A 12,756-nucleotide genomic window follows, 5' to 3' on the forward strand; every position below is an offset into this window, starting at 1 on the left:
ATAGATGGCAATGCTTACCTACCTGATGTTACAGTATTCTGCTACAATTCTATACTTCAAGTCAGCTATCGTCACTTGCCCACCGTCGCGACTCACCTATAAAAAGGATCCCATCAGCTCTCATTAGTTTGCCACACACGTTCCTTCCACATGATTGACGTCTGAACTAATTTGCCACTCACTTCTACGCGTACTTCGCTCAAACTGCGGATGTGGGCTGATGTGCGAAGAAAAGTGCGTCTATCCCACAGTCAATCTCCTCCTGCTCCAAGACACAAGAAAGACGGTCAGAAACCAGCAGTCAGTGTTGTGGTGGTGGGGTTGCGGGAAATTTCGGATTTCGGCATTATCGTCATCGTCATCATCGCAATCGGTCGTCTTCTAGAGAGATGAGAAAATGAAAAGCCATGGGAGGGTACAAATTTACTTTTCATCAGTTTTTATTCCATCACTTTCGTTCAGCGAATCGCCTTTCTTAGCCGACGTGTACAAAATCGAAATTTAATTGAATTCGCTTGTAAGACAGATTTTCGCTCAATAGAGTTAGAAAAAATGTTTCGTTTTTCTTGGTTGATTTGTTCATTCATCCTTGTATTTTTCGTTTTTTTCTCTTTCTCTTTTTTTCTGCCAGGCCATTGATGGAAAAAGGCTTCTAAGGGGTTCCGTTCGCCTACCGGGAAATGATGGCGTAGAAAAAGTTTTGTTTTCGTCGTGCCTTATCCTTTCTTGCTCTGCTGACCCGAAATAAGATGTATTCTCTAGAAGGTTTGATTTTTTGTTTCCTATATTATTCCGATTCCTATTAATTAGATATTCTATACAGTCATTGTGATGTCGTTTCCTGCCTTTTCATTGGTTCAAAAATATGTACAAAATTTCACTAGTTTTTTTTAGAAGATCTGTCAGTTATAAACATTATTTACAAAACGGCTACTATTTACAGATGATTTTTGACTAATATAAATTCCTGCTGATTTTGATGCTGCCTCGCATTCGTTTCTTGAGTCGTCGGCCTCTTAAAAACAGTTTTCTTCCACATGAGTATCACTTTGTTCGCATATTTGGATATTAAACTTAACTGGTTGGCAATCGTTATGTAACGATTAAAAAATTAATGCTTACACGGTGTATCTGTAACCATTATTAACGAATCAAAAAGTCCACAAAATTGGCGCCCACCATTCGAAAGCTATGATATTCTGGCATCTTCGCTGGATATTTTAAAAAGTTTCGAAACACGAAGGAAACGAAAGTTAGAAGTTTAGTGTTACATACCACAGACAAATAGACGTAACACCTTGAACGATTTTCATGGAAATCCATCGCCCAGTTCATACTACCACCACCTGGTGGAAAAGTTGCACGAATCACTGTGTTGTGCAATATCGTCAACAGAAGGCGTTCGTTAAAAGCGTGGTCCATTGAAATTTCGCAAGTGTTACATCTGTTTGTTTGTGCCTGTACTTCCAAATGATTTTCGCATTCCTGTATGACAAAAAAGCCACACACCAAAATTTTTGAAATGCATCCAGCACGCCAAAATCAGCAAAAGAAATTGCTGAATTTCAGCAACATTTTTGCTGAATTTCAGCACAACTTTGCTGATCAACTGTCAAAATTGTTGGATGGTTCAGCAAGTTGAAAAATAATTGCTGATACCCAGTAATTTGTATTGCTGAATGCAATCAGCGCGCCAAAAATCGGCAAAGTTTACTGATGACCAGCAAAAATATTTTGCAGTGCATACAGCGATTATGTGATAATTGATTGTAACACTAGCCGCACGACCACGATGTCACAAAGTTTCAGTCGGGACATTCCTGAATGGTTTTTGCGGGATTTATTTTGGAGTTTCATCTGAGATTTTTCTCGGATTTTTCCTGGGACTTCTCTCAGAAGATTCCTTCCGGTGTCGATACTGCGATGTCTATCAGTTTTTTTTAAATTTATCCTGGACTTTCTTCTAAGATATAATCCGGAGTGCTTTTTAAGATTTCTGCAGCAACTATTGCAGATATTTCTCATGGAGTTTTTTCCGTGCTTTCTTTCAGAGTATTTTCCAGGCTTTTCCTCACAGGATTCTTTGCAGTGATTCTCCCAAGATAATTTGTTTTACATTTTTTCTCGGAATTAATCCCAGAGCTCTTTTCAGATTCTCTACCGCAAATTGTCCCGAAATTCTGGGTGGTATTTTTGGGATTTATTTAATAGTTGCTCCCGGAGTTCTTGTAGGGGCTTTTTCCAGTTCTCTTCAAATGTCTCCTGAGATAACCTACGAAAAATATTTCCAGCAAAAATATCGGAAGGAATCCAGGTGAAATCTCGCGACAAACTTTGGAAAGACTTGTTAGAGAAATCTCGAATGGAACTTTGGAAGAAATCCTGAGAAAAACTGGGACATGTCCGAAAAAAGTCTGGGAGTATTCCCGGGATGAAATAAAAAGGAAGTTCAAGGAGGAACTCTGAAACTTCTAAGAGAAAATCCGGGAGCAACTACTTTGAGGAATATCAAACAACTCTCTGGAAGAGAGAATCTCTGCAAGCATCTTGCCAAAATCCCGATAAAATCTGTTAGAAGGCTATTCCGGAATAGACGTGTGCGCCGAATATTCGGCGTAAAATCGGCGTGCATCGGCGTGGGGCTTCTCAAACAATTATGAACAAAGTAAACTACTTTCTAATGATTGGATTGCAACAAATGGACATCTAGCTATGTGCTGCTGCAGAAATTTTTTGGTTTTGATGATGGTAGCCTTTCTGAGAAGGGATACGCCGATCGGCGTGCGGTTTTCACGCCGCCGCCGCCGCCGTTTGCCACGCCGACACGCCGATGCTTCCTGGATCGGCTTCAAACAACATAACCATAAACTTTTTTCACCAGTGCATGGCTGTAACCCCCCTTTACCTATCCCCGTTTAAAAAATATAGTATTTTTGATTCTTGTTGGCTTGGGGAGCCGCACGCCGATTCACGCCGATTTCTCATCGGCGCGGCGCGGCGCGGCGGCGCACACCTCTATTCCGGAAAACCACTAAGAAAAAATCCTGAACGAAGAATCTTCTAGACGGATCCAGCGAGAAACTTTGAAAGTAATGGGGAAACCCTCTGGAAGAAATCTCGGAAGGAACTATTTGTGCGAGTTAATACGTAATAAAATACCTCTGGATGAAAATTTCGGAGAACTGGTCAGAAAGCCAAAAAAAAATTAAATCAGGGAAAAAATACGAAAGAATTCAACCCTTTATAAGGCCGAAAAAACTAGAATAGTTACCATCGCATACTATTACGGAAATGATAATATAAATGATAACATGTACAAAACATTTTTTGTTGAAAGAAACTCTCAAAAATCTAGGTGACAATATAGTTGCCACTGACCGTTTACCCCAAAAACGAGCTTTTGAGGTGGCAATATAGTTGCCACTGCCCGTTTAGGGTACTTTTCTTCTTTTGGCTTCGACAAAAAGCCGGAAAAGAGATTTTAGAGTGGATTATGGCTTTACCCATTATATAAACTGTATAGTTCAACTCATGTCAACCCATAATTTGCATATTTCCTGAAATATTTACCAAACTTTGCCATTGTTTAGACTACAAATGGCTCCCACATTGTTGATGAAGCTTTGTTTAATAACAAAAAAAAAATACCAGGCGATGTTAGTAATCCCAATTTTGCGTAAACAAAAAAAAAGTTTGAAAAAAATAGATATAAACCAGAAATAAAAATACAAACAGTAGGTGGCAATATAGTTGCCACTGCTTTATAAAGTGTTAAAGGAGGATTGCGGTAGAAAACCAAGGAGGAATTGTGGAAAGAACTAAGCGATAATTTTGTAAATTTAGAACTAACTTTTGAATTACAAACTTTCAAAAAAAAAAAACATGGATGCACAGTAAGAATGGTTGACCATTCCCTGTCAATTATTTAGATGATTCATTGTGCAACTGTAACACACATCCCCCCTCCCCGATTCATTGAAAAGTTTGTTGTATCCCTAAACAAGGATTTCATATAGGGAGTATTAGGGACAAAAAAATCGCACTAGGTTTGCTTTGGAATTATGTATTATCATTTGACGTAAAAGATTATTTGAAAATCTCGGGAGAAGTTCTAGGAGAATATTGGGAGGAATCATGGAAAAAATCCTCAACGAATTCCGAGAGAAATTCCTGTAGGAATCCCGGAAGCAATTTTGGAAAAAATCCCGGAAGGATTTCTGGAAGGAAACCTGAAAGAATCCAGGGTGGATTTTATCAAAAATTTCTGAAGGAATTCCGTGAGCTATCGATGAAAAAATGCTGGAGTTTGTGTGGTTTTTATGTTCGAAGCGAACTGTCATGTTAGGTATCGATTGAACTGTCATTCTATTCACGGAAATTAAAGTTTTATTTTGTGTTAAATGTCCTATTTTAACTTGTAAGCATTTTCGTTAGTTTAATGCACATTCATAGTGCTCGGGAGTAATAGAGCACTAAGAGATCTCAGCAATCTCATTTTGATGGCCTACTTTCAGGCCATTCCGAGCAAAAAACAACTATCGGATATAAGAATCGTTCCATATCAGGTACATTAAAATGTAAACGTCTTGTATTAAAACCTGAATCGAAATACCTCCCATAGGATTAAAATGGCTAGACAAAACTTAAGCTATGAAAGCAACTAATGCTGCGAACAAAAGGCCTGGCTGTTTGCCTGCGAATGCGAATCAAATACAGGATTTGACTGATGGACCAACAATAATTCTGAAACCTCGTCAACCTGGGTTCGGAAATTGTTATTCACTAGGGTAACAAGGGCAAAATATTTGTACTGTGTTGTATTTGTCCAAGTGTGATGTCCTGTTTTATTGCGCATTTGTAATGTTCCTCTATAGTGTCATCTTTTAATGTGCATTTGTAGTGCTTCATTATTTTTCGTAATAAACTCTTGAAGGAATTCCTGAAAAATCGCCGAAGGAGTCTCTAAAGAAATGTCTGAGGTAATGTTCAAATGATGTTTGAAATAATCATCAATAGAATCTTCCAAAGAAATACTGGGATAATTTCCTAAAGGAAACCAGGAAAAAATCAATGGAAGAGTCACGGCAGAAGTTTTTAAAGGAAAATCTGAAAGCAATCCCCAACGAAAGCCCTATATCTCAGGAGAAATTAATGAAGTAATCACTGGAAAAGTCCAGGGAGGATTCACTATAGAAATCCAGAGAAGAATCCCTTGATGAATTTCTGGAGTAATCTCTAAATAAAACCTGTGAAAATCAATAAAATAAATCCGAGAGAAGTCTCATGAAGGTAGCCCAGGAGAAGTCTTTAAATGACTCCCGGGTGAAAACCATCCTGGAGGAGTCGCTGATGCAATCTGCGAAAAAATCCCCAGAGGAATGATTGATCGAACCCCGAGAGAATTCCTTAATGGTATCCGGAATATATCCCTGAACGATTCCCAGGAAAAAGTCCCTGCAGGAATCCCGGAAGGAAACTATGAAGGCTTGAAGGGATTTTGATGAAAACACGGGAAGAATCCATGAAGGAATCCCTCGAATTACGAAAGGCATCCCGGGGGAAATCGCTGAAGGAATCACGTTAAAAAGTCGGCAAAATATATTGAAAAATTCCAGGAAGAAATCAATGAAGAACTTGCGGGAAGAATCTATGAGGGTATTCCGGGGTGACTCTATGAGGGAACACTAGGAGGAGTTTCAGAATGAACACTGGAAGGAACCTCTAAAGAAGTCCGGGAAGAAATATCATACAGGAATTTCAAGAGAAAACCTTGGAAGAATTCTAGAGGAATCCCTGTTGGACTTTCTGGAATATTCCATGAAAGGTTCCTGGGAAGGAATCCTAAAATGAATCAATGAAGAAACCCTGGGAATAATCCCTGATAAAATGCCGGATAAAATTTGATTTTGATTAGATGCACACTTGGGAGAAATCTCTAGAGAGGAATTCTGGTAGCAATCAATGAAAAAAATCTTGAAATCCCAGGAAAATCTGAGAATGTGTAAACCTTTCATTTGGAATTCAAATTCAGACATCTTGGATTTGTCCGTCTTTTTGAATATTATCATTAAATTGCGATTTAAGCTGTGTTCGCAATTAATCAATTTTAAATCTGAAACAACCATTAGAAAACTGAGAGTAAGCTTTTGAGAACATTAAAATATTTAGGTATAAGCATTGACCGCAACAATGAGATATTGATGAAAACGTGAGCCAAGCTCCTATTCTCCTCCTATAAATTTTGCTGCAGGCGCAACGCGATTTCATCGTACCCGTTATCCCACGACCAGATGCGCGCGTGAGAATGTATGAGAAAATGCGAGATTGATTCACGTTTTCAATGATATCTCATTGTTGTGGCCAATGCTCACCTAAATATTTGATTGTTCTGAAAAGCTTAGGAAGGATCAATTTCTTCACCTCAACCAAATCAATTTCTTACCAGCCTAATCGGTAAGCCAGGTTTACCCATATAGGTAAACCTGGTTTAACGCTTAAGCCAGGGTGAAGAAATCGGCCCTTAGACATTCAGCTGTCTCATGATGATTTCAGATTTCAAATCGGCGGCTGCGAACAAAGCGAAAAGTGCGATTTAATGATAAAATTCAAAATGGCGGGCTAATCCAAGATGGCTGTCCAAAACATTTAAACTTTAAGTAAGGGTCTATACGAACTCATCTCAACATAAATTTTTGAGATGTTACGCTCTAAATCAGATGCAATTTGACTAAAACTCGTCATTTTTGTCCCCTTGTCAGCCTTTTCACAAGTTAGGGGTCCATCTTTTTAGCCCAACAAAAACGTTTTTCACCCTTTTTTAGTTTTTATTTTTGTGTATTTTAACTAATGCTAATTCTACACTTGCGAGATGCATCGTTTTTATCATATTCTAGCGAATAAACAAGAAATATTTGAAATCCCTGACTTTATGCAAGTGGCGGCATGGTTTTAGCGAGAATTACCTCCTGTGGAAAACACAATTCCCATGTCGAAACGTCGAAAGGTATGTAGATATGCTACAATACCGCTGTTTCCATCGATAAAACATTTTCAAATGCTCGGAGAAGATGATGGAATTTAGTATATCTTTCGTATAATGGGTGCCAATTTAGTGGACATTTCTTTTCGCTGATAACGTTTTCAGATCCAAAGTGCTTCAGATATCACAATAAACAGATCTAACGATCATTATTATCGCAGTGAGAAGTATCAATGGAAAATAGATTCTATATTTGATACAATGTTACAACATCGTTAGCCTCAACATAATAAGGTACCATATCGGAAGCCTAATGAAAACCATGTATTACCAATTCAATATCCTATCGTGGGCCACACACACAGTATCATCGTCGGTAAGTGCTCGCCGGCACACTGCTTCATGCATGTAATCTAGCCAAACATGACACCCAAGCGTGACATTTTCGTATTTTTGTCGCATATTAATTAACCGCAAACAGTATTATCCCGCCAAATTTCTACTATAAAGCTACAGACAAGCCACATTCATGGGATATGCCGGTGCGGTGTCAAGGATGCCGTCATTGGCGTAAGTAAGGGGTCACTAACGGAATTAAGGCTTGGGCATATAGTCTAGTCACTGGCCCGAAACACGAGTTGACAGAAAGGCTCGGAGAAGAAAAAAGAAGAAGAATTTAGGCTTTCACGTTGGAAAATAACAAAGATTACTGGTAATCTCTACATATGAATCGATGATTGAGTTTTTTAACACAACACTGAAATGTCGTGTAACATGCCTAGTTTTCAACCTTGCAATTCAAACAAATTATACACAAAGAAGTTAATTTTTAAACTTTATGGCTCCGCAATGCTACATGGCGCGTGAGCTTTGTCAAAAAATTAAACAGAATACAGTCTTTTGTCTTCACACATGACTCTTTTTTCCGTCACCTTGGGGTGAAAAGAATCGAGCCCTGGCGGGGACATATGCTCCTTTATTCGACCCAGTGGATACCGGGGCGTATAACGTGGATACAGGTTTCTATTACACGGTTGATTACCTGCAGCCTTGTTCCTATCCGGTAAATATCATTGGTTTTCGGTACAGGTATCTGGCACAGAAATAAGCGCTGTCTTCACTCGATTTGAATTAATTAATTTCATCTGCGCGTCATTTAATGGGTGCTTGGTAGTTGGTTGTCTGATTTGGATAAACGAAAATGAAGTGCACTAGAACAGGTATTTCATCCAAGTGGTGTTTGAGATTCAGGGAAAATACTTTGGAAGTTATATAGAACATGTTTCTGAATCAACTACTGTGAGATATAAGATGAACTGCATAAAGCTGTGGAAAGGAGATTGATCACAGCAGGCGATATAGCGCATTTGAATGTGATGCGAACTGTCAAGCAGACAATGTTAGCATCCCTGCTTGCGAAGCAACAACTCCAGGCGTCACCCAACCGCGTTCACTCTTGCCACTTGCGAACCGACGTCAGCCTGGGTAAGTTGTGTGTGGTGCACGTGAGGGGTGATTCCATCCCAGTGAAATACTAAACTGCACAACTACAACACTGCTGTTCTGTAAGTTACTTGGTCATCCAATCATCACGATTTCAAAGATTTTGCAGATGAGAGCACTCAATCGCCGTGATACCGCGTGGACCCGGAAAACTGTAAATAAAAATCACCTACGTGGACACACCGACCGTTGAAACACGGCCATTTAGCTATCTACTTCTTCAGACTCTTCGATTATTACTTCATGAACACTGTGGCAAGAGGAAATCAGTGGCACTTTTTGCGTACAAGGTGGAGGTGGTGGCGGTGGCATCGAATGGGTTGTCCCCACCGGTACTGTTCCGCATCCGCTTCCCTGATTGGCGACACTATCACTCGCCGGTCCCCCACTACTGCTGCTGCTGCTACCACTTGAGTTCACATTGTTGTTTGAGCTAATACTAATGTTATTACTACTACTTGCACTAGGGCTGCCACCGGGTGGTCTTAGTTGGATAGATACTACAGTAGGCACCTCGGAGGTACGATTCAGTAGATAGTCCAAATCGTGCGATATTCGGTCCAGCATTCCGTTGATGTGATCCGGATCCTCGGCGCCGGTCACGGTTATCACCGGGGCCGTGGTGGGCTGGGGTCCAACCGGTTGAACGGAAGCGATGGCTGGGCCCGTCGTTGAATGCTGCTGGGCTGGTTGTGACTGTTGATGTTGCAGCATACAATGTGATGCTGCTGCTGCTGCGGGTGATGCCGTTGACAGTTGCGCACCGGATATTGGATCCAGAACGGGAGGCGGCAGTTTTTTGCTGCCAGCCCCAGTGGCAGGCTCGGAAATATCCAAGCCTTTGCTCCGGATGCCAATTATGCTGTCTGAAACAAAGGAAGATAACAGAGAATTTTTTTTAGCAATTATAATTACGGTGTGAATAAAACTCATACAGGCTTGTGCCATGTTCATCCTACATTCCTGTTTTCATACCTTTTGAAAGCAAATAATTGGAACTCAGAATGGTATGTATAGTCCGTTATGAGGACCTATATAGGCTACATGCAATTATCATACAAAAATAAGAAAAGATAACCCACACACCAAAATATGTGTTGTGAACTTTTTTTTAATAGTACAAATTAATCATTATCATAATCAATCGATTTATTTTCTTTTCTTTTGAAAAGTTATTCTATTCTAGTGCTTGCACAGCCAGTATTGAAAAGCATCCTGGAAATATCAAAATTTCTTTTGATATTTTCTTGTCAGCATTAATATTTGCAGCACGTCAGAGGCGTGACACAAATATTAAAATGGCCAGGCCCACTATGCAGACTAATTGGTTGAGAGATAATTCAAAAATTTAAGGCAATCAGGTTATCCACTCATGAATAACATGATTGACATAACTTTTTGAATTGAATGAAGGAAGAAACGGGGACAACCGTACCAGCCGTTTCGTTTTAGGAGAATGGTATTTGAACATATAATCGTTGGGAGTGGTGCTGCTAAGAAGGTTAATGCACACTCCGTTTAAGTTGGCGTCCTGGGATGGGGCACAGGCATTTCTCCATGTGTCCTGGCTTCAAAGCCTAGGCTTAAGCGCCATTACTCGCTCTCTGAAACGAGAAAAAAGTATAATGATCCCTTCCCCGAGAATACAGAAAAATAAGCCCATATAATAAGCACAAAAAATAGGTTAATTGATACAAAAACAAATGGCAGAGAAATTTAAAATGATTATTTTAGAAAGTCGTGACATGATTTACTGAAATCAATTGCATTCTCAATTTATGTTGGATCTGGCTATTAGCTCTCAATACCGCGGAAGGATTGAACCGAATAGATGTCAATTTACCACCGCAAAACACCGCATGCTCACCAAAATACGCAAACGGAACTAAATCTTTTCCTTACTTTTCAAAAATGTACATCCTGTTTAAAGACAATCTCTCTAAAACTGTCACTTAAACAGTTCATCCATAATAAACAAATAATCAAATAAAGAAATGAAACAATCTCACCAACGTCATCCGACCCAAGGCGGCTCCGCCATGGAAATTTTCACATCGCTCTTGCATCACTGATCGGAAATTTTCCCATTTCCGTCATGTCGTCGCGCGTATAATCCGTATTCGTCATGGTAGACGGTATCTCAAATACAATACACTCACATTTACATTCACTTCTGTTATCCAATTGTTCTGTTATCTGTTCAACTATTAGACATGCAAAGAGTGATCCTTATGTGCACCGGACAACAAATTTGAGAAGAACCAGCATCTCCCACTTGCATCGAACCGTACAATCGGGTACAATCGCATCTCACAAAGCCCATTTTTCACCACACACCCGCGAAGTGACAAAATGGCACCATCCCGCCAAAAAACGAATTGCACACGCGAAGAATCACTTTCTGAGGCTCCAATCCAAGCTCCAATCATGTTTTTTGTCTTCTGAAACGCAAAATGAATACACTAAATTCTTCTTGCCGGATGCGTGGCTACTAGCCGTTTCACTTTTTTACCACCGGCCGAATTGGGTTGTTTAGTGAATTAAATATTGCCTTTTTCTTTAGCCTAATCGAAAGAGCTCATTTTTCTGAGTATAACGTGATTTTATTGCATTCCGATTCCTTTGTTTTGATGGTTAAATAAACAAAACAGTTTTAATTTCCGTGGCTAGAATGACAGTTCAATCGATAAAGTGACAGTTCGCCCGAACAAAAAAATTTCCCCATACAAACTTTAAATGATTTTTAAAAATAGTTCCCGGGCACCTAAAATGATGAAATTTTGGATTTCGACTAATTTTTGGACGGAGATTCCGATGATGCAATAATCTGGATACCCCTAAAGAACCCAATTGCAATCAACGCGGAATGACAAAAATGCCTCTTCTCTTAAAACGTGTTTTTCGAAAAATTGACAGAAAGCACAAGAAAACACGAGCCCACCACCCTCAGCCACCATTTGTGTACAAACAAACTCCGTTGCAGTAGTCTTGTTAGAGAGACGACGAAATGTTATGCAGTCGAGCAAATTGACCATTACCGTTTCTTTCTTTTCTTTTGAAAAGTTAAACATTAAACATCAAACCAGCATATGGACCCATGAAGATTAAGGTGGTTCAAAAATCTTTGCTTATTCGACTCGTAACCATGCCTATGCCTCTTCCCAAACTTTAAAACAAGTAGAATGTAGTTACAGTGACCCCACACCGATGAATCACCTTAAATTTTGTACACTATTTATGAATCACCATGTTGATCAAATGGAGTGATCCATAAACTGTGGTCATTTTTGCCGATTCATAAATTGTGGGGTCACTGTAATTCGATTTTTGAGTCATGCTAAATGCTGACTCATATTCTTATGAGCATGAATGGGAAAGGTATTGTTACAAATTATGAGCTTATGCAGACAAGCACTCTGGAAAAGATAAGTACCTTCCAAACGATTTTTAATTACACCAAATGCAGCAGCACTGGTGAAAGTAATTATAGAATGGAAGTGTTCACTAATGAGATATCAAGAGTCGCAGTCAAGCAACTCCTTAAACCACATTGACGAAACAAGGGGCAAATGTGGCAGCATATTCAGCCCATTCGTGTTTTACGATATCACAGTGACATTATTTTACCTTGATTAGTTCTTTAAAACTAATGAGTATATACACGTTTAGTTAATAATGGGTAACTCTCGCTGAGACCGGCCCACTATTTACACCTTATCTTCAAAAATGTTTAAGGTGCCAATTTTCTGAAAGTCCTCGCTAAAAAGTAAGGAAAATGCATTTGGTTACTCAATTTGATGGACCCCCCGTTAGTTAAAGCCACAACAATTTTTGCAGACCCCTCGATTTTGGTCAAGTGGTGGCTTTTTTAAATCGTTATAACTCGAAAGTTTCTCAAAAAATCATCTCAAAACGAATTGTTGTTGAAAAGAGGAAAGATAGAGCTACTATTTACAATAATAAAAAGTTGGGTCGGCCATATTGATTTTGGCCGCCACCACCGATTTTCAAAATTTTTGCATAAATTAAAAACTGAGGCATTTATACATAACATATCAATAAAATAGAAATGTCTTTTTTTTCCTATCAAAAGTTATCTGCAGTTTTGTAAATTAAACCACGTTTTCTCCATACATTTCCATGTGCACCGCCAACGACATGCAACAGCATCCGAGTTAACGCCTGCATGTAGGGGGGGGGTGGGGGTAAGACGGACCACTGACTAGTTCTGTCACTTAAGAGCTGAAATTTGACTTTCTTTTACGATTAACTAT

At 39.3% G+C, this 12,756-nt stretch overlaps 1 protein-coding gene across 1 annotated transcript in view; it reads right to left on the minus strand.

Moving 5' to 3' along the window:
- Positions 1–422: 422 nt before the first annotated feature.
- LOC109418248 (uncharacterized) overlaps positions 423–12,756 on the minus strand; it is a 755,006-nt gene continuing 742,672 nt past the window's right edge. The window contains exon 23 of the mRNA XM_062850749.1: positions 423–9,348. Within this exon, the coding sequence (XP_062706733.1) occupies positions 8,687–9,348 (662 nt within the window). The 3' untranslated portion in view covers positions 423–8,686. The remainder of the gene's footprint in view (positions 9,349–12,756) is intronic.

The sequence above is a fragment of the Aedes albopictus genome, chromosome 2, assembly GCF_035046485.1.
Source record: "Aedes albopictus strain Foshan chromosome 2, AalbF5, whole genome shotgun sequence".
NCBI lineage: Eukaryota > Metazoa > Arthropoda > Insecta > Diptera > Culicidae > Aedes > Aedes albopictus.